This window comes from Emydura macquarii, unplaced genomic scaffold, assembly GCF_026122565.2.
Source record: "Emydura macquarii macquarii isolate MOO-44397 ecotype Brisbane River unplaced genomic scaffold, CSIRO-AGI_Emac_v2 contig_1254, whole genome shotgun sequence".
NCBI lineage: Eukaryota > Metazoa > Chordata > Testudines > Chelidae > Emydura > Emydura macquarii.
Window position 1 is genome coordinate 10,055,616 of NW_027131391.1, and position 20,850 is coordinate 10,076,465.

The 20,850-nt window shown below is 52.5% G+C and overlaps 1 protein-coding gene and 1 non-coding gene across 3 annotated transcripts in view; both read left to right on the forward strand.

Moving 5' to 3' along the window:
• Positions 1-20,850, forward strand: part of AP1B1 (adaptor related protein complex 1 subunit beta 1) — a 58,170-nt gene that overhangs the window by 35,312 nt on the left and 2,008 nt on the right. The window contains exons 10-22 of one of the 2 annotated variants that reach the window (XM_067550255.1): positions 3,215-3,330; positions 5,242-5,407; positions 6,794-6,892; positions 8,596-8,855; positions 9,428-9,629; positions 10,702-10,722; positions 11,394-11,423; positions 11,534-11,674; positions 12,573-12,718; positions 14,676-14,805; positions 15,673-15,757; positions 17,579-17,665; positions 19,205-19,359. In XM_067550255.1, coding sequence (XP_067406356.1) covers positions 3,215-3,330; positions 5,242-5,407; positions 6,794-6,892; positions 8,596-8,855; positions 9,428-9,629; positions 10,702-10,722; positions 11,394-11,423; positions 11,534-11,674; positions 12,573-12,718; positions 14,676-14,805; positions 15,673-15,757; positions 17,579-17,665; positions 19,205-19,359 — 1,638 coding nt within the window. The remainder of the gene's footprint in view (positions 1-3,214; positions 3,331-5,241; positions 5,408-6,793; positions 6,893-8,595; positions 8,856-9,427; positions 9,630-10,701; positions 10,723-11,393; positions 11,424-11,533; positions 11,675-12,572; positions 12,719-14,675; positions 14,806-15,672; positions 15,758-17,578; positions 17,666-19,204; positions 19,360-20,850) is intronic. The other variant, XM_067550256.1, reaches the window with a different exon arrangement.
• On the forward strand, positions 13,878-13,976 carry LOC137154594 (small nucleolar RNA SNORD125). The gene has a single exon (XR_010920246.1). It is a non-coding gene; the product is annotated as a small nucleolar RNA SNORD125 (small nucleolar RNA).

Sequence of the window (20,850 nt, forward strand, 5' to 3'; positions counted from 1 at the left end):
ACTTATGAGGAGAGGCTGAGGGAACTGGGCTTGTTTAGTCTGCAAAAGAGAAGAGTGAGGGGGGATTTGATAGCAGCCTTTAACTACCTGAAAGGGGGTTCCATAGAGGATGGGGCTAGGCTGTTCTCGGTGGTGGTAGATGACAGAACAAGGAGCAACGGTCTCAAGTTGCAGGGTGGGAGGTCTAGGTTGGACATTAGGAAAAAATATTTTACTAGGAGGGTGGTGAAGCACTGGAATGGGTTACCTAGGGAAGTGGTAGAATCTCCATCCTTAGAGGTTTTTAAGCTGAGGCTTGACAAAGCCCTGGCTGGGATGATATAGCGGAGGTTAGTCCTGCTCTGAGCAGGGGGTTGGACTAGATGATCTCCTGAGGTCCCTTCCAACTCTAATATTCTATGATTTATCTTGAATTGAGTTGGCTTTGGTCCATCTTTCCTTCGTCAGGTCTTTTACAACCTGGAAAGCTCTTTTGCTAATTTTATTGTTAATGCACTCTTCAATTTTAGAGCATTGTTTTTCAATCCAGATCTCCTTGGGCACCTTCATTCCTTTCCTGATCTTTTTACCAATCTCTCTGTATTTATCAGCTCCCTCAGTGCTGTTCTTCTCTCTCTCAAATTCTCTTCTAATGTCACATAGTTGCAGTATTTCATTTGTGACCCAAGGTTTTATCTTCCTATGGTGTTTCCCAAGGATGTCCATTGCTGCCTCATTCATTAGTGTTAAAATTGTTGGTCACTGTTCCTACGTCTTCCTCTAGAGCAAGCAGTGGGGCAAGTTTTCCACCAATCATTGCTTGGAATGACTCTGCAATGCTTCACTCATTGAGTCTTTCTAAGTCAAACTTGGTTCTGATGATCTTCCTTAACTGCAGCCAAAAGGTTAGCATCACAAGATCATGATCACTTCCAATATCTACACTGGGGAAGCTCCTTGTTCTAGCTCTGATCCCAAAACAAAATTAGTTTTTGCACCACGATGTAGTCAATCTGGATGTGGTGTAGAGCCACGTTGATCGTCTGGGTGCTTTATGTGCTCTTAATGTGTTTGCAAGAATCAGATTGTTGTAACTGGCAAATTCCAAAAGTCTCTGTCCTCTCTCATTGGTTACCGCATTACAAAAAGGGCCACAATAATCTCGCCAATCTGCCTGTGTGTCTATACCCACTTTAGCATTCCAGTCTCCTTGTACAATCAAGATATCTTTCTTGTGTGGCTTATCGATAATGTCTTGGAGCTGATTATAAAAATCTTCAATTTGCTCATCATCATAGTCTGTTGTAGGGGTGTAGGCTTGTACCACTGTGATGTTGAACGGTTTTGCCTTTAGGCGGATGGAGATAAGCCTGCTGGATATTGGGTGGCACCCTAGTACTGAGTTCTTGATACGTTTATGCACAAGAAATCCTATGCCATTGAGATGTTTGTCTTCTCCACATGGCCTTCTTCCGTTAGTGCCTATCCAAAGTTCTTCCATCTGACCTTGGAGATTCCTAGGAGGTACCAGGTGTATTGTTCCATTTTGTACGTGAGTTCTTTCAACCTCCCTATTTGTCTGTCCTTGCGTTCCATGTGGCTATGGTGATGTTGTCTCTTCCATTAATCTTCTTTGTTGGGGTTCCACCAGTAATATACTTGTCGTGTCCACCCTAATGGGGATGGATGGTGCGGTCATTGTTAACCCAGGCTATGACCAATCCAGTACGGACATGGTTGATTTGTTCATCATATGGTGTGTCTTGGGCAAGTTTCTAACCCTGGCAGAGCCTATCCCTCTCCAGGTAGTCCCCTTTTAGTTGCCTTTTACAACATGCAGGAGGAGCAGTGGGCCTATTCTATTCCTCAGACGCACGGGGGGGGGATAGAAGCCCAGGCTTAAATTTTAAGCTCAGGCTTGAATTTTGTGTTAAAGTGAGATGAAGAAAAGATGAGTATTGGCTCTCTTTGCCCAGAGAGAGGACAGCTGTTTAAGTGTGTTTGTCTGAAGGTGATCACTGGTCAGGACACGCTGTGCTTGTTCATCCCTGTGTCGTTAGCACAGTGCTCTACCTACCCTGGCTGGCATTGCTACCACAGCAAAGCAAGGCCCCACACTTAACTCGTGGGCGTGTCTGTCATGTGATAACTTTGGAATGCTGCGTCTGATCAATTCCAAGCGTTCCAGGAGCATTTGAGGGGATCAGTGGGGACAACTCTCTGATTTTTGGTGCAGGTCAGAACCTTGGGAAGGCCTCATTCAGACGAAAATCGAGAGCTCCAAAATTGTCTAATGCTCCACGAAGGGGAATCTGTTTGCTGCCCTCTGGTGCTGCCTACATGTATCAGAGGGAGCAGCTTAACTTGCTGCATGCGGAGGTTGTCTGCAGCCTGGACTCTAACAGAAACCAGAACCTGCGGAGGAGCTGGAGGGACCAGGGGGATGGGGCAGTGGTGGTGGGAGAAGCAGGGCCATGGAGGGGAGAGGAGGAAGGGGCAGGAGGAACAGGGACCTGCAGGAGTGGGTATGGACTTGGTGATGGAGGCGTGGGGAGCAAGAATCTGCAAGAAAATGGGGAGGCAGGGATGTTGAGAGAAGTGGGGAGGGAAGCAGAGACCTGGAAGGGGGAAGTGGGAGGGAGAAATGAGGACCTTGTAGGAGAGGAAAAGCAAAAACCTGCAAGTGGGGAGAAATGGGGGAGCTCAGACCCTGCATGGGGGGACAGTGCTGAACTCTGGTCTGGGCGGAGGGGGAAATGGGGGCACACACTGAAACCTTGCCTTGTGGAGAACGGGAGACAATGGTACGGGAAAAGGGCACTTGAGAGAGCGCACAGCCTCTGGCGTGATGCAGGGAGGAAATGGGGAGCGTACAGAACCCCTGGCAATAGGGAGTGATCAGTGGTGAGGGGAGTTGCAGGGAGTTTCTGTAAGGGGGGGGGGAGATGATGGGAGGGTGGCCCCCAGTGAGCTTGAGGAGGATGGAGGATACAGGGAGCTCCTGGTGTGTGCAGAGAGCTCAGCTGAAGCAAGCTGTGAGGTGCGGTCCCTCCGTGTATACGGGAGCTGTCGAAGGGGATACTGCTTGCAGTGCCTAGAACCTCGGCCTTGCTGCTGGTGCCCTCTCACACGCACTCTGGGGATGCACCAAGTGCGGTGAGACACCCTGGAGGAGCTGTCAGCTCTCGGGTCTCCCCGGCTGCTGGCTGACCACGTCCCTCTTGTCCCTGCACAGCAATCAGCAGAGCGCTGCGTCAGCACGCTGCTCGACCTCATCCAGACCAAAGTCAACTACGTAGTGCAAGAAGCCATTGTGGTGATCAAGGACATCTTCCGCAAGTACCCTAACAAGTATGTGAGCGCCTCCTGCTGGGCACTCCCCTGAGTGCTGCTCCAGCCTGCCTGAGCGACTGCTTGCGGGGACAGTCTTGCTTGTGTGCTTTGCTGCTGTTCTCACAGCTCAGTCTAGCAAGCCTAGCCGGGGCTGGGTATAGGGGAGGGCCTGTTCTGGGCAAATCTTTCTGCTCCTTCCTCTTTTTTTTTTTTTTTTTCACCCTATTTGGGAAGGCAGCTCAGCACGTGCTCAAGTTCTGTGTCCATTGACTTAAGTACTGTGCAGAATTGGAGCCAGTGTGAACTCCCTTACGTGCCAGCCATGCAGTCGTCTTAGCATATGGTGGCATGTGACCAGGATTCATCACCAAATTTGGTCCACTGGTTGGATGATTAGCTTCCCTGGCTTGGGAATGCTGGTCCCTGCCCCCCAGCCATGCAGCTGTTCGTAGTTCGCCCAGTTGTTCCCAGGACCATGAGGGAGGATGTATGACGTCTGGGTTTTGCAGCACACTAAGACACGGATGGCTGTCAGTTATCTGTGAGGATGACAGTCTATGTCTGAATCCCTGGCTGGAGGTGAACTGTGCATTTTTGTGAGTCTAAAGTTGGAGTACAGGAATGCAGCCACATCTCTGCCCAAAGATGAGCTGGAGCCCCAAAAATGAGAGAGATCAGATAACCAGGCAAGAACTGAAGTGACTTTTGGATCCATGCATTAGCGTGTACAACTGGCTCTAGCCCGCTCTCTCATCGTGACTCAGCTTTTCTGATGCCAGTTGTAGACATGAGAACAGCAGGGCTGAGTGAGACAGTTGCAAACGAGCAGCGTCCTTAGTGAAGGGCCTGTAAGGGGGGAGCTAGGCTCCTTGTATTATAATGTGCTGAAGTCCTCTTCCTTCTAGTGTCTCCGCACAGCCGGGAGAGGGTAATTCAGACGTCTCCAGGGAACCAGTGACAGTCACAAACAGGAAATAATGGGTGTCGCTGGTGGTACTTGTCAGCTAGAAGCTGCCACTGAGCTGGGGAAGAGAGCAGAGCATGAGCAGGATGAGTCACTCAGAACTCAACTGTACAGGGGGGTAGAGGGTTCAGGTGATGGCGTTGCTGCAGTAGGACCCAGCCGTAGGGCGGATGGTAGCCCCACGCTGTACGATTAGCTGTGCACAGACGGCAGCTAATGAAGGAGCTGTCTGTAGGGGATGTCTCTGAACAGAGCACAGTCAGTCATAGGAAAGGCTTCCCAAGGCAGCAGGAGAAGCCAGGAGCTGGGGAAGTATTTGACGGTACTGTCACCTAGTGGAGACCAGGGCTGACCTGCAAAGAGCTTCCTGTCGTCTTGGGTTTCAACTGACCGAAAGCAAAACCATTGCTTTCTCAATATCTGGGTCCCCTCCTCTCCCAATGTCTCCTGTTCACACTCCAGCCATCCCTCTCTCCATGGCGCCGTCCTGCCTTCCTTTCTTTGTCACTCACCAGTAGCTTCAAACCCCCGAGGATACAGCCTGCAGTAGCTTTCCTCTCCCGCACACCACAAATCACCCCCATGGTCCCCACTGGCCGTGACATGGTGGAACAGGCCAGAGTGCATCTCAGTGGTGCTGAGCCTCGTGGGAAGGCTGAGGCCGTGTGCGCTGGGGCTGTGTAGATGCAGGGTGTTAGTCATGCTAGAAGGAACAATCCAGTTTTGACCTGACTTAAACTCTGGTCAGACAGGGTCCCAGTGCCCCCAGCAGGATCACGCTCTGGAACGTTGGCTGTGGCTCAACTGCCCAGTGGTCTCCTCTCTGTGGGAAACCAGCCCTCAACTTGAGTGCACAGCCTGCCAGTTCGTGCACCGCAAAGAAATTCTTCCGGGGCCGGGGATGGTCGGGGTGGCTGGACTGGTCTGGTTGCCCATGCATTGCTTACCTGTCTGCTGCTGTGAAGGTACGAGAGCGTGATTGCCACCCTGTGTGAGAATCTGGACTCCCTAGATGAGCCCGAGGCCCGCGCTGCCATGATCTGGATTGTGGGAGAATACGCCGAGCGAATCGACAACGCTGACGAGCTGCTGGAGAGCTTCTTGGAGGGCTTCCATGATGAGAGCACCCAGGTGCTGGGTGCCTCTGGAGTGTGGGCTGGGTGGCGGGTGGGGGAGGAGGCGGCTCAAAGCACTGATGAGGTCACAGAGCTTCTCTCGAGGTCACTGTTTCGCCTTTACAGAGAAGCCAACTTCCAAAGCACCTGTATCTTGAGCTATCCTTTCCCCGAAGACCTGTGCTCCAGCTGAGGTCTGAAGTCCAGTGGCAGCACCAGAGTGGGGGAAGCTTGCATTGCTGCCCTTCACGCTGTGCCTGCTCTCTGGATGCTTGGAGATCTCTGATCTCCAGAGCTCTCCCTGTGTCACCTGAGACTGCAGTGTTCAGTTCCCCGTAAACTGCCTCCAGCGTTCAGCGGGGTCCCTGTGTCAATGTGCCTGGCTGCTCATTTACAGGAGTCTCAGCCAGTGAGCAAAGATGGAGTTTTAGCCATGCTGGGCAGTGCAGTGTAATTACTTCACGTCCTGAACGCTTTCACACCAGGGGATGCTCTTGAGAGCGCAGCTTCTGCACCTTGTCCCAGGCAGTGGTATCTGTCAGTTCTGAGATCAGGACGTGCCCAGCACATTCACTTCTGCTGTGGTAAAGCCAAAATCAGTGTTTCAGTGATTTTGGATCTAGATTATGCCCCCTCAATCTCCTTTCGCCTGGAAGATGCAGGGAGTGAGCTTGAGGCTGCCCTAGCCCTGGGGTGGTTTGGGGATTAAGACAATGAACTGGGCCTGGGAGACATAGATTCTATTCCTGCCTCTGCCATTGACTTCCTGTGTGACCTTGGGCAAATTACTTAGTCTTTCTGTGCCTCAGTTTCCCATCTGTAAAACGGGAGTAACACTTTCCTGCAACACTCTGGAAGGGAGGGATAAGCCTCTTCACGTGTTTAAAGTGCTCTCATACAGAGACAGGGAAGGGCATGGAGGAAAGCCTATAAATGAACATAAAATAACGAACTTTATCATGACATTTCAGATCAAGGGAAAGAGGAAAACTGACTGTCCTCATGTGGGTGTGACTCAGACTTATTTATTTTAAACCAGGAGAGCCTGTTCAGCTCATCTAGCCTGACCTCCTGCATAGGCAGGCTATAGAATTTCACCCCAGTTCTCCTGTTGAACCTAGTAACCTGTGGGTGAACCCCCTGAGATTGTGGGCTTTCACAGGTCTGAGCAGGTGCAAGTGCTTTGAGGAGGCTGTCTACCTGGCCTGTGACGGTCTTGTAGGTCTGTTGGGTGATGACTGTAGCTGGTTGTCCTGGGTTAGATTTTTCAACTGGTGCGGGCTGCCATCGGCGCATGATGGGGATTGCGTTTACTGGTGGGACGCACATACTGGACATTCAGATGTGCAATGCCACCCATGGTCTGCCTGATTCCTAACCCTCTCCTGCTCGCACTGTGCAGGTCCAGCTGCAGCTGCTGACGGCTATCGTGAAGCTCTTCCTAAAGAAGCCCACTGAGACCCAGGAGTTGGTGCAGCAAGTGCTGAGCCTGGCTACTCAGGTGTGTAACACGCCTCGGCACACCAGAAAGGGGCTTCTCTTGGTGTATGCCCAGCAGTTTGCTTTCTGGCGTTTGCCCATCACTTTCAAAGCCAGCCGTGCCTTCTGACCAGCATTTATTGACAATGTGGGGCTTGTGTGTCAGAATGGCTACCGCTGGGCTCTCCCATCACAGAATGGAGAGGGCCAAGTAGTGGGAGGGCTAGGCAGAGAGACTCCCGGCTACTTAGCCGTGCTCCAGAACCAGGTGTTGGCTCAAATTATTCTAGAGAACATGTCTCTGGACTCTTGAGCCATGGAATGGCCATGTGGCTGCTTCACAGCTACATTTGATCAGACCTTGTCCTGGTGCCAACATAGTGGCAGATCTCCGGGCTGCCCCTTAGAATTGCCTTCTGGAGTCCCACTCCCCAGCGCAGCCAAGACTCTAAAATGCCTCCAGCAGTAGGTCTTAGACCTTGGGGGTAGATGATTGTACTGTACTGAGGAGCCACTGGCTATATCCGCATGGTAGCGGGACTGACTTGCTGCCACAGTGAATCATACACCTTCACGTTTGTTGATTTGATCCTCAGAAGACCCTTCTTCTGTTCTATGCCCCCACAAAGAACACATCACTCCCTTATTTTCTCACTGAGTCCAGCTGCTCTGTGATCAGATGGCCACAAGAGGAGCGATGCACTCTGGATGACTAATTCTGAGATCCAGAGGCTAGAGGAACGTTGTTGGGATCCCTGGCAGGGCCACTGGAGGAGAGCTAGTGTGAGCAGTTGTCTCCAACTTTTGCCTTTTCATCTGTTGGAGTCTGTTTAATTTTCAGAGAATGAATTGCTCCTTCCAGCCGGAGAGGCAGAGCCAGGGCATGTGTCCTTCACAGTGAATCAGTGGAATTAAAGGGAAGATGGTGGCATGACTGCCACAAAATGTTCGGCAGCTACCCAGGGGCAGCAGTAAAGTGCCCTGCCTCCCTTCGGGCTCGCTCAGTCCCTCGCCACATGCTTGCCAGTGTAGACTGTACTTATTGTATGCTTGGAAGCACTGTGGGAGGTGCAGTACTATCTGACTGTTGCCTTGATGTGCTACTGCAATAGAAATGGTTAAACATGGATCATGTTAGTTGGGAAGGGCTTTATGGAAACAGAGGCTGAGTTTTCTTAGCTACTTTTACGTGTGTGAGATGGGGATAGCATAGAAGCCAGTCTTCATGCGATTAAATGCTTTGGAGATTATCGTTCATGCTAAATATGTTGCTAATTAAACCTTCTTTCAAAGCTTTCCAGTAATTCCCAGCTTTGATCTCCTATTGAGCCCATTTTGCTCTCAGTTGCCACCTTACCACAAAACTGCTTGCAAACAGACTTCTGAAGACCGGGGAGGAGAGCTGGAGCGTGTTTAGCCACAAGGCAGAGAGACTGCCTGGCTTTCTCTGTCCCATGCTGTTTCCCCACTACAGAACATGCAACAAAACACTTACACCTTGCGGCATGTCTGCGGCTGACCGGCCCAATGGAGTTGGTTGCATTTTCTATTCTGCCCGGTTCCCTTGCCAAATACCTGCAGCAGGGTTTATGTGGGAGCAGTTGGCCTCTGACCTGCAGGGGCATTATTAATGCTGCCTCCTAGGCCAGTGAGTAGCCTGTGCCCTCTTCCCCCTGCTAGTCTCAGCCAGCCCATGAATTGTTCTAATTGCTGCGTTTCCCAAAGGACTCCGATAACCCCGACCTGCGAGACCGCGGCTACATTTACTGGCGCCTGCTCTCCACTGACCCTGTGGCTGCCAAGGAAGTGGTGCTGGCAGAGAAGCCTCTCATCTCTGAGGAGACGGACCTGATCGAGCCAACCCTGCTGGATGAGCTGATCTGTTACATTGGCACGCTGGCCTCCGTCTATCACAAGCCCCCCAGCGCCTTCGTGGAGGGGAGCAGGGGCATCGTGCACAAGAGCTTGCCTCCGCGGACAGGGTCGTGAGTACCTGGCATCTCAGTGGGCTGGTACAGCCTGCAGCAGGGGTAGAATCTGCCCTCTGCAGGTGCTGCCTGGATACTGCCAGTGCTTGTTCCTTTATACTGAGCAGTGCTGAGACACTGTTTGTCCCTCCCAGCGGTGGGCTTTGCCATGGAGCCAGCCAAGGTACCCCTCCACATGTTCAGCAGGGCTTGATACCCTCAGAGGGTCTGCAGGGGCCACCAGTGATCTCAGCATTGAACTGAGGGTCTTTGAGGTGCCATCTGGTGCATGGCTTCTGTCTCTATCAGGGAGAGCTTCCCCCTGCACTACTGTCAGTATAGATTGAAGTAAGTGGCTCTCTTTAGAGCCGTTGTTCAGTGTACGCTTGCGGATGGAAGACAAGTCTCTGTCTGGTCAGTGCAATGCTGACATGTTGGCCCTCAGGCTTGGATGGCCCCGGCTGGGAGAGAGACTCTTAATGTTCATTGCCCTGGCCCGTTGGAATGAAATCTGTTCTGCAATGAGATCCACTGCTTCTCTTAGGTCACCCAGGTCTCTTTATGGAGTCACGTGTTTCACCCCTCTGCAGGAGCGAGAGTGCAGAAAGCCCTGACGCAGCCCCGTCGGGAGCCCCGCCTTCAGAACAACCAGCTGTCATCCCAACTCAGGGTGACCTCCTCGGTGACCTCCTGAACCTTGACCTGGGCCCCCCGGTGAGCGGACCTCCTGTTGCTACGTCCTCTGTGCAGATGGGGGCCGTGGACCTCCTTGGAGGTGGCTTGGACAGCCTGGTAGGTCACGGGTTTGCGTGCCTGGTTTCTAATGGACCGTGCGTTGGTGGTGAATCAAGGTGTCCCCCTCGCTGACAGCTGTGCTAGTCTGTTTCCTGGCTGTATTAATCACCTAGACCACTGTGAAGCATCCCGCTAATGATGCGCTAGCGTTATCTTAATAGTGAATCCAGGTCCATGAGTGCTTCTCTTTCATTCCATTTGTATGTGCTCTAGCCTAGGTTCTTACCATCCTGAGACGGGGTTTGGACTTAGAGCACACACAATTCAACGGAGAGCAGTGGGCACAGCATGGCCTGGTTTCTAAACTGGCCCACTTTTCCAGGGAGGCTGGGGATCGCTGACCTAGGCAGGCAGGATGTTGGCAGGGCACCACGCAGAAGAGGACTGGGAGTTGTTGGCAAGCTAGGCTGACGCACAAATGGAACGCTGGCATAGCATGAAAGTTTCCTCAACTCCAGGCCTGCTGCTGGTCTGGTGTAGGGGCTGCTCACCTCTTCGTTCTGTTCTTAGCAAGCAGGTGCCATAGTAGTTGGTCCCTGAAGTGGGAGGAGGGTCCTAGAAGCTCTATAGTAGTGTTTGTGAGTTGAAAAATCAATAGCCAGTGAGAACTGGTGTTCTGCTCAGCGCCCTCGCAAAGGGTGGAGATCTGGCCCAAGTAACAAGTCAGAACTATTTTCTTCATTACCTGGGTTGTTGTCAACAAAGTAGGGTCTCTGTGTAAACAAACCAGAAGAGGGCTCTGTTCATAGGGGCTCTAAGCTGGCAGGAACTTGGGGTGTCATGTGAGATGCAGAATCCAAAGTTGAAAAGCACCAGCCAACATGGTAGCTCCCTGGCTCTCTGTTCATGTCCTGGGGGAGGATGTCTCTGGGGACCTGTTGACTCCACTGTGCTTTAGTGGCCCCATGAATACTGCCAGTCTCATGCTCTGAGTGACAATAGAGTTGGACTAATGTCTGTTCCCTCCCTCCCCTTCTCTTGTCTCCCTCTTTGTCTGTCTCTCCTCTCCTGGCTTGTGTCTCTGCATGTGGCTGGCTCTTCTCTTCACATTGCCTGCTTCTGCTTGGAGATGGGAGACGAGTCTGAAGGGGTATGGATCAGCCCTTTTCTAGCTCTCTGGAACATACCTAGCCACCTCCGTGGCCTCTCCTCACCCATCCCTGCTCCCCTTCACTGTAGCGTAGAAGGAATGGGCAGTTTGTGAACCTGCTGTCATGCCTGGCGGGGGGTATGAAGAAACATCATCAGTTAGCTTGGTTCAAGGCAGTCAGACCCTGTTCAAATAGTGCTGTCCCACTCCAATTGTAGCCAGCTGGCCTACACCTTTTTGGGGCTCCCACAGGGAGCCTGCTCCTGCACCCAGAAGCTCCCCTCCAAGGCGGCAGAGCAGCTGAATCCTCCTGTAAAAAGGAGAGACACTTCACTATAGGTCCTGCCAGTGAGCTACCCATCTCCTCTAAACTGTCAGTCTCCCTGGCTTTCTCCATCTGTGTCTTTCTCTTGGATGGTGTGTGTGATGCTTAGCTTGTCAGATGTGGGCAAAAAGAGCAGATCTGAAGCAGCCTGTGAAATAACTATGTGTTCCAATGATGCATAGCAGGCCCTGTGGCTTGGCTTAGCCTTGGAACAGTTCCTGACCTGACCCTTCACTCAATGCTTTTTAAAGAGCCCTTGGTAAAATGTCATGGCTGTGTGCGTTGGCCCAGCCTTTATTTGCCTGCCACTGCTCTCCCTGATGTACTTGTTTTTGTCTCTTTGCAGCTGAGAAGCGATGTAGGAGGCAGCCCTGCAGTGAGTATGCATCTTCCATGTTTACCTGTCTGTCGCATTTTGCACCCTCCTTTTTGTTCTCTTGGTCCTTTCCTGGCGTCCAGAGTAACTTGCTTCTTTGTATCATACAGATGGGTGGCACGGGCTTTACAGCTCCCAGCGCAGCGATGCCTGCAAGTCTCGGGGCACCCCTCAGCGGCGGCTTGGGAGACCTCTTTGATCTAGCCGGTGGAGTCGGCACGCTGTCAGGATCCTACGTAGCACCCAAAACAGTGAGTGGCACTGCTTGTACTGACCACGGCTTTGGCTCTGTCTAGCTGGTCTCCAACAGTGTCAGGTTGTGTGGACTGCTGCTATTATAGATCAACATGGGGTTGGGGATCTACAGTCAAGGCTCAAGCTCCCCAAGCTGCTAGAAGTTGGGGATGCCCCAGTGTAAATCCTCAGGTGAAATCATGCCGGGTCCCGTCCTGCCTAACGACACATAGGGTGTTCAAAGGTGACACGTGTGAATGTGTCTTAGATATCCTCTGTGTCCAGGTGGGATAGGTCTCTCCGCAGGGTGCCTCCCCACCCTGGCACTGCTGGTGGTGCCATTCTGAAGAGACCCCCTCCTTCAGAAGGGCCTGCCACTGGTTAGGGCTCCGAGTGAAGAAGAGAATGAGGGTGGTCCCATGGGGCCCTGTGTCCCTAGAAATCGGAGCCAATCTGGGTAGAGCGGCAGCACTAGTGAGCTTGCCAGTGTTCTCCCCTGCAGTCCCTTGCAGGGATTCCCATCCTGGTGCACAGGAATGACTCCTTCAGTGATCCAGTCAGTGCACTGGGAAGATGGGACGAAAAGGGCAGGGTCCCCACGTGCTAGAAAGCGACTGTTCCTTGGCAGCGAGGTCCCAGCCGTGTCTGGGGTGTGCCCTGCCTTTGAGACCTGGCGGAGAGCCAGGGAATCTTGGTTTTAAATCCCAAACTTCCTGCCTGTAGCAGTAAAATGTTACAGATTTACAGGCAAACGGTCGGCTCTGTGCTGTCCTGACAGTTGTCCGCTCTTGCTGTGAGACCTGGACTCCTGAGAACGGGGAGTCCAGTTTGGCTGCTCTGTGACAGGGTGGGGCGAGTTCACCTCATGTGTCAGATCAGGTCAAAATAATTTTCTTCTCTCGTCACTTAATGTAGGTCTGGCTCCCAGCCATGAAGGCCAAGGGCCTGGAGATCTCTGGCACGTTCAGCCGCCAGGTGGGCGCCATCTCCATGGATCTCTTACTGACTAACAAGGCCCTGCAGGTCATGTCTGACTTTGCCATCCAGTTCAACCGGAACAGGTACAATGCCTGCCAGGCTGCTAGTGCAGCGCACGCTGCATCAGGTGATCCCTGCAGCCTGCTCAGCGTGGGGAGGGTCATGCCTTTGGCGGTGTGCGGCATGGTTGGAAGCAAAGGGTGAGCTGTCTGCAGAGCTCGTCATTGCCCATTGATTTGGGAGCACAGCTGATTGAACTTGGCAGTGGCAAAACAGATAAGCCCCTTGCCTGGCAGGTGGCTCTGGTTCTGGAAGCTCAGTGTTGCTGTACCAGCCACATGCTCACGAGAGTTCTAGGCTCAGAAAAGACCTTCCGATGGGAACGACTCTGCAAGAGCAGTGCTGGAGTGTCCCAGGGTGGAAGATGCTGTGTGCGCTGCACACCACATCTCTTGTTGGCCAGCAACTGTGACTCTGCAGCCTGTCCTCCTGGGGTAGGAGGCAGTGGTGGATGTGTGCAAGGAACAGTCAGCGGGCAGGTTAACACTAACGTGGCTTGTCTGTGCAGACACTTTGATCTACCCAGTGCGAGCCTGCTGCACAGTAAGTGTCCATGTGGACCCCGCTACTGCACACTATAAGTTCCACTGTTCGCTTTGTTCTACCCCGTTTCAAAGCAGAGTGAGTCCGTAGTGAGATTTGATCATCTCTGCTTTGAAACGGGTAGATCAGAGCGAACAGTGGAACTTAGTGTGTGGCAGCGGGGTCCCTGTGGGCACTTAAAGCCCAGGAGGCTAGTGCAGAGCAGATTTACACCCCAGCTTGTTGCGAACGAAGGCAGTGTCTACACTACCACCTAGCTCGGCAAAACTGTTAGTCAAGGTGTGAATATTCCACCCCCGAGTGACATGAGTTTTCACCAACATAAGCATTTGTGTGCACAGCTTCTGCCGCTGGCGGGGGTGGGTTTTTGACAATGGGTGAGCTCTCCCCTGTCAGAATACAGCATCTTCACCAGACTTGTGCAGCTGTATTGGTACAACTGCAATGCTGTATGTCTATACAAACCCTAAAGGAAAAGCAGTGACCATGTCTCCTCCAGTTCCTGGGAAACAGAGTCTCTATTTTTCCTTTAGTCATTGCTCTGCATTACAGAGCTGGAAGGAAGTGGCTGTGGATCCAGAGGGCAGGGTGACCACGTAGGGGCTGTGTAGATAGCAGCACATCTTGTAGGCCCAGAAAGCTGGGAACAGCCTCACATGATGATCTTCTCTCCCTGAGTGCCCACGGTGATGAGTAAACCTGAGCCTCTAAGAAGTTGACTGAAGAGGCTGGTCCTCCACTAAGAACAGAGATTCTTACCCCAGCGCGTTGCTGCTAGAGACTGACGGAGCCCCTCTGTCGCTGATGACAGGTCCTTGTTAGCCATGCGTCGTCCTGCTAAGTTGTGTAACTCCATGTGTCCAGCCAGCTCACGGGTGGCCTGAGAGCTGTGGATTTGTCCCTCCTAGCATCATAAGAACCCGAAACATAAGAGTCTGAAGCCGTTGGAGACCCAGTGTGAGGTTGCCTAGAATCAAAGATGTAGGGTCTCTGGTTTGGATACTTGCCAATGCCCCACACCCACCAGGGTTGAGTAGTAACTGGTCCGAATCAATAACCTGTGACGGCCAGACATGCCGTGCTCTGCTTTGACTGTGGAGGGTGTGGGGAAGGATTTGAGTGGAGTGTGTGAGGTAATGATGCCACGGGAGTGGCGAGCACAGGCAGAGAGGGAGTTGCTGATGGCTGTGTGTGTGTCTCTGAGCACATCGCAGGCTGCAGCTGATGCTAACGGGAGCAGGCCGATCTGCCCCACTGCCGGATTGGCGAGGTGGAAACACCTACAAGCTGGCATGTGCGCCATCCATGGAAGGAGCTGCTGTTAGCATCCTCCCACCACCTGGCAGGAAGTGCAGCCTCTGCACTTACAACGAGCAACTGAAAGCCTACAGCTGCCTTTCCACTAACCCGCCTGCTCTCTTTGGGGTCTTCCCACAGCTTTGGCCTGGCGCCAGCAGCACCTCTTCAGATCCATGCCCCTCTCGCTCCCAACCAGACTGTGGAGATCTCCCTCCCTCTGAACACGGTTGGCTCTGTCATGAAGATGGATCCTCTCACCAACCTCCAGGTGGGGCTGTGTGGGGGAGGCAGCTGAAAGCAGTAAGGGGTGTGCTGGTGGCCTCTGCACCCAAGGGCGCACTGGTGTCGTTAGCGGACCAGTCTAATGGCACAGCGAGGGTGAGATGGGCAAGGAGGGCCATGGCGGAGAATCTGAAGCAGCAGCCATGCGTTATAGGGACTGGCCACAGGCTTCTGTGTCCTCCCTCGCTGAGGGAGCTGGACTCTACAGATGGAATTTAGTTGGGAAAGCTGGAAAGGAGACTGAAATGAAATGAGTAATGCCAGTATAATGAGATGGGATGTGGAGAGATACAGCATTTTCCTGCTGCTTTCTCTCTCGGGTGAAAGAACCCTTGTTCTGGTCTAGTGTCTAGCTCTGACACAGCCTGATTTCTTTGCTCATGGAACAAGGAGCCCTTCTCCGCATATGGCTAGGCCAAGAGATGCAACTGAGTATGCTCTCCCAGTTTCCCAAAGTGCTAGCAATCAACACCCCTGGTTGGCCTGAGGGAGGAGACTTTGTAATTGATCCTGCTACTCCAGCTACTAAATGGGAATGGGGTCTAAAAGGAGGGTAATCACTGTGGAGTGTGAGATGGTAGGTTTGGGCTGGCTGCTGTTCTCTGGCTCTGTTAGAGTTCTGCTCTTCAGGCAAATAATGCTGGGAATGGTCAGCGCTGTAAGCACCATCTGGCCAGTTTAACTCTGCCTAGGAGATTAGAGGCTGGGGTGCCTGGTTCCCAGCTCTGTGCTCGTTCCTCTAGACCGCTGTGCATTGCATCAGATACATGGGGGGGTGGATTTCACCTGTCAGCTGCCTTCCTGGGCTAGAGTGGGAAGAAAAGCTAACATCCCTGTTTCCTCTGGGTACCAGGTCGCCGTGAAGAACAACATCGATGTGTTCTACTTCAGCACCTTGTACCCACTGCACATCCTCTTTGTGGAAGATGGGAAGATGGGTGAGTTGGTCAGGTTCTCTGTCCTGGCAGTAGAGGGGGAGGTAACTAGGCAGGCAGGCTGCTGGGTGTGGAAGAAGGGAGGTCATGTCAGGACTCCTGGAGGCAGTTCAGAAATGTTGCCTGTCTCGATGCAATTCCACCACTGGTCACTAGATGACGCTGGCTCCTGGTCAGATGGAATCCTTACATGTGGCATTTCTAGGTGTAGCCAGGGCTCCCAGACTGGCTTCTAGAGAAATGAGCGAAGGTCGCAGGGCAGGGCTGAGCTCTGATGCGCAGGGTGTGAGGCATCAAAGCCAGATTAACAGCTGCACCGGGAAGCCTGCTGCTAGGCAGTGGTGTACCAAGGGTCTCCAGCACCTGGGGCCAATCCTACATTTGTGCCCCTCCCCCAGGCCTCGTGTGCCTGTGCTCCCCCTCCCTCCCTCCCAGCAAGTCAGGAGGGGACCCAGTGCTGTGCTTCGGGGGAGGGAGGGTCTTTACTGCTTGGTTCCGCCGTGGGCCCACCACCCCGCATTTACCCACCACACAGCCCTCACCTCTCCTGCTGCAGCCACTCGGAGGGGGTGGCCACACACCCCAGCCTGGGGAGGGGGGCTGGACCCAGCCCTTCATGGCGTGCGGGGGAGGAGGGAGAAGTAGGTGTTGAGGGGTGCGCCTCAGAGCCTCCTCCGCCCGTCATGAAGGGCCAGCCCGGCGTTCCCCTGCATTTACCTGCCATTGCCAGCTTGGACTGCATGCCAGGCCAGCCCTTCCCAAAGCAGGGGATTGGGGAGGGGCGGCACAGGAGGCTCTGCACCCCTCAGAGCCTCCTGTCCCCTGCCTGTTGTGAAGGGCTGGCCCAGTGCAATCCCGCCCCCAACATCTACCTACCACTGGCTTGGATGGGGCAGCCTCACCACCACCACCACTCCTCCCCCAGCCTGGGGGTGGGGAGCACCAGGCCATCCCTTCACGACGCACAGGGGAAGGTGCTGAGGGGCACCCCTCAGAGCCTCCTGCGCACAGTGAAGGGCCGGCCTGGCACCCCCTTGCAGGCCGGTGCCTGTGGGCCTGGCCCGCCTCCTCCCCCCACCCCTTGTTCCGCCACTGTTGGGGCTGACCTGCTGTCTTCTCAAGCCATGCGTCCTCGCTGCTCTGCTCTTCCCCCTCCTTTCCACAGCAGGGCTTGGGACAGAACTGGAGACAGTTATCGAGCATCACTAGATTCAAGCCTCACGTTCATCTGATTCTGAGCCTTTCTAGGAGTCATCTAGAATGCAGCTCGTGTGCACGTGCGTGAGAAAATATACACATGTGCACACACCAGTTTACACAAGACACCACAACCATGCTGAAAACTTAAGCAAGGTTGTAGCAGAACAGTACTGGAGCATGGCTGAATTTAGCAAAGTTCTGCCCCCCTTGTTCAAAGCCTTGATGGTACATTCATGTTTGTCTTACATCCATTACTATTCTTCTTCTAATAAAATACTTTAAACAGGGCTGGCCTATGCTTTGACAGTTAATTAAGCTAAACTGAAATAAGGCCACTTTCATTCTAAATGAGTGTCCACACAAGGGTTTAATGCAGGTTAGCTAATCCACTTTCAATTCCGTTTTTTAATTTAATCTGGATTAATTTTCCAAGTGTTTCCATGTAGACAAATCCTAAGAGAATAAAGTACTGGGGCTGACCTTCCACAGGTTGCTGGAGGCTGCTCCTTGTGGGTGTCTAGGGGAGTCCTTTCAGAGGCTTGGGCAGAGTTGTTTGTCTGGAGCTGATGTGCTGGTGAGGAGGTTGGTTTCATGCTGTGTGCCTACTTCTGTCTCCTTCTGCAGAGCGGCAGATGTTCCTGGCCACCTGGAAGGACATTCCAAATGAGAATGAAGCCCAGTTCCAGATCAAAGATTGTCCTCTCAATGCAGGTGAGTTCCAGCGGTTCCGCGTCTTCAAGAAGGAGCTCTTAGTGCCGCGCTGTTCGGGGCCTTCCAGTCTGCAGACTGTTAAAATCTGTTAGTTGGAATAATCCACCTCTAAAGAGCCGGAAGCAATCCTTTAAAGACAGCATTGATGACCCCCCACCCTCTGGCTCTGATTTCCTGTGGAGTGACAGCAGGTGCTGCCGAGCAGAGGGCATGGCATAGCATGCCTGCCTGAAGGTGGGAAGAGTCAGTAGAGTAGATTGCTGCCTTGTAAAGCGCCCTCAGAGCCCCGTCAAACCAGGGCCCTTGCTGAGTGCTCCCGGGCTGCCCCTTCCTGCGGAGAGGTTGTGAGCAAACAGGTCCCTGCCATCTAGACCCTCCCTGCTGGCCAGTGAGGTTCTCTTTCTGCAGTGACCTGTTAGCATCTGAATGCCTCCCCCAGCTGAAGCAGAGACCGTGAATTGCTCCATAGCTTGCTTGTCTCGCTGTCTGACAGTTCTATAGCAGGTAAACTGCTGCTGTGTAAATGGAAAGAGCAGGTGAGTCTCACTTCATTTCCTCCCACACCTCTTTGTCCACTTGTTTCCAAGCTGCTGCAGCTGCCGTGACTGGATGGGTTGTTAGCCTTTGTTTTCTGCCTGGGGTCAGCTGCCAGTTTTAAGACCTAGCCCAGCACAACTCAGCAGGATGAAACACCAATGCAGACCAAATCCGTTTGTCCCTGCTGCTTGTTCCAGTGCAACACAATGTACTGACCTTTAAGAAACAAAATGTAGAGGAGGCTGAGAATTGGTAACAGGCTCCAGAGCATTTCACCTCTGAGCCATTCATTGCAATCCTGCACGGGACAGAAGTTGCTGCTGCGCAGTAATGGTTACCTTGCAATCACCTAGAGACTCGGGCCTCCATCTGTGTGTGTGGCTTGTGTGATGGTGTTTAAATGGAGCCTTGTCAGGTACTGGAAATAGTGAATTGAGCCTGTCTGTGGGAGGCTCGGCTAAACCAGTCCCAGCGCCCCCCTGTAGGAGTCGCTATCGGGATGCTGGCTTCAAAGGGAGTTCATCCTTCGCAGGAGTCTCTTAAGGAAGCGCTGGTGAAATCTCAGCTGCTTCCACCATAAGTCTGCAGTGGATGATACCAAGGCTATGTTTTATGAATGTAGTAGTGCTGTGGATTTGCTTGAACAATGTTTGCATGTGAGTCACGCATGGGGGGAAGGTTGGCTTATAAGCAAGTCGGGGGAGCAGAGCAGCTGGTTTTGCAGCTAAGTGCCATGTGCTAAGAGGAAACAGAGCTCTGAATTCAGGCTTTGGCAGGTAAAGAGGAGGAACTGCTGGTCACATATTTGGTTTTACATTTGAAGACTTCACACAGACTTCCTGATTTGGGATCCCAAACCTCTTTTAAGCTAGGCCTGGGTGTGTTCCAGGCCGTCCAACCAGAAACAGCTGGTTCCTGCAGTGAACTGCATGGCAACATCAGTGGACATAGTATTTTCAGTGGTCCCATCTATAGCAACTTAGTTGCCTGTCTGTCACACAGATGCTGTTAGCAGCAAGCTTCAAGGCAGCAACATCTTCACCGTCGCCAAGAGGAACGTAGAGGGCCAAGACATGTTGTACCAGTCTCTCAAACTGACCAATGGGATCTGGGTCCTGGCAGAGCTACGAATCCAACCCGGCAGTCCCAGTTTCACGGTAAGACCAGCTACTTCTTCCAATTCCAAAATAGACTAGGCACCCCTCAGGATACCAGGCTTGTCCCCCCCATCGCCTCTGTGCTTGGAAATCTGAACCGGGGCAAATTTTCTCCTTCAGTAAAAATTCCTCTGGAGGTGTTGGCAGCCCCAAACACGGCAGCCTTGTGTTCGTGTGTGAGAACTGGGCAGTGTAATTGACGAGTCTGTCCTGTTAAACTGGTGATGTACATAAGGGTGATGGGGTAGTTGTTTCCTGATAAGCAAGGGGTTAACCTGAGCTCAGCTGTCGCTGGCCATGGCACAGGTGGTCCCTTGAAGGGCTGTGATCTGGCTGCTTGGGAGAAGGTCTGTAAGAAGACAGGACTCCATCCTTGGGCCATAGGACTGGATTGAGTTGCAGGCGTGGAAGTTTTCTGTTCCCTTTGTTAACTCTTTGATTTCTGGTTATAAATATAATCCCCGGGGCCTGGGCAGAACCCCTTGCTGACTGCATCCGCTGGGTTTGACAGGTTATAGGGACCAGCAGGATAAACACTGGGGGAATGGATTAGATCAGTACAGTTCAGATCTTTTTTACAATGTTAGTAATGCATGTAAAACAATGCTGGGTTTCACGGTGTTCCTTTACATTCAGATTGAGGTTCCTTTTTAAAAAAAAAAAAAAAAAAAAAAAATCCCTTGAGCATGTGTCCTGGACCATAGACAGAGCCAGGCAGCAGCAGCTGCAGAGAACAAATGTGAACACAGATGATTGTAATTAGCCTCACCTTCCTTGTTTGGGACAAGAGCAGTCAGCCATCCCGATTGGGTCCCCTGAGCTGTTTCAGCCAGCCCCAGCTAACATTGGCTGCAGAGGTTCCCGGGCAGTTTTTTTGGTTCTGTTGCGTGCCAATGAGCTCTCTGCGTCTGGATTCACATCTCTCTGTATGTTTTGTTGCTGCATGCCCACCTGCCCATCGCTGGCCTGCCCCTGATGTTGCAGGATTTGGAGGTTAGCAGACTTTATTTTTTCCCCTTTTTTTGGCTGTATTCAGCTGCCCTCATCATTTCACCCCTGATATTACCTCCCCTCATTTCATTTCTTTCCCTCATGCTGTTGCTGCCTCCAGCACAGGCTGAATAGCATGGGATGGCATGGAGCCGCTGCTGCATGGTACATTCAGCCACAGAAGGAGGGTTTGGGAAGGGGGCTGGGATGAAGCGAGAACCACAGCTCTGAGAACATAAAAGGCCGCGCCTCCCCCCTCCCCCCAGCACACGCACGCTGGTAACACATGGGTTGGCCCAAACTTTCAGAAGTGACTAGCTACTTTGGATGCTTAACTTGAGTTGCTTGAAAGGGGCCTGCATTGTAAGTGCTAAACACCCACCCACCCTCTGAAAATCAGCCCCTCCTACGGTGTCTCCAGTCAAACACCCCAAAATCTGAAAAACTTTGCCCAAGTGGACTTTGGCACATCTGTATTTCTTCTTTCCCATTCATTTCTAG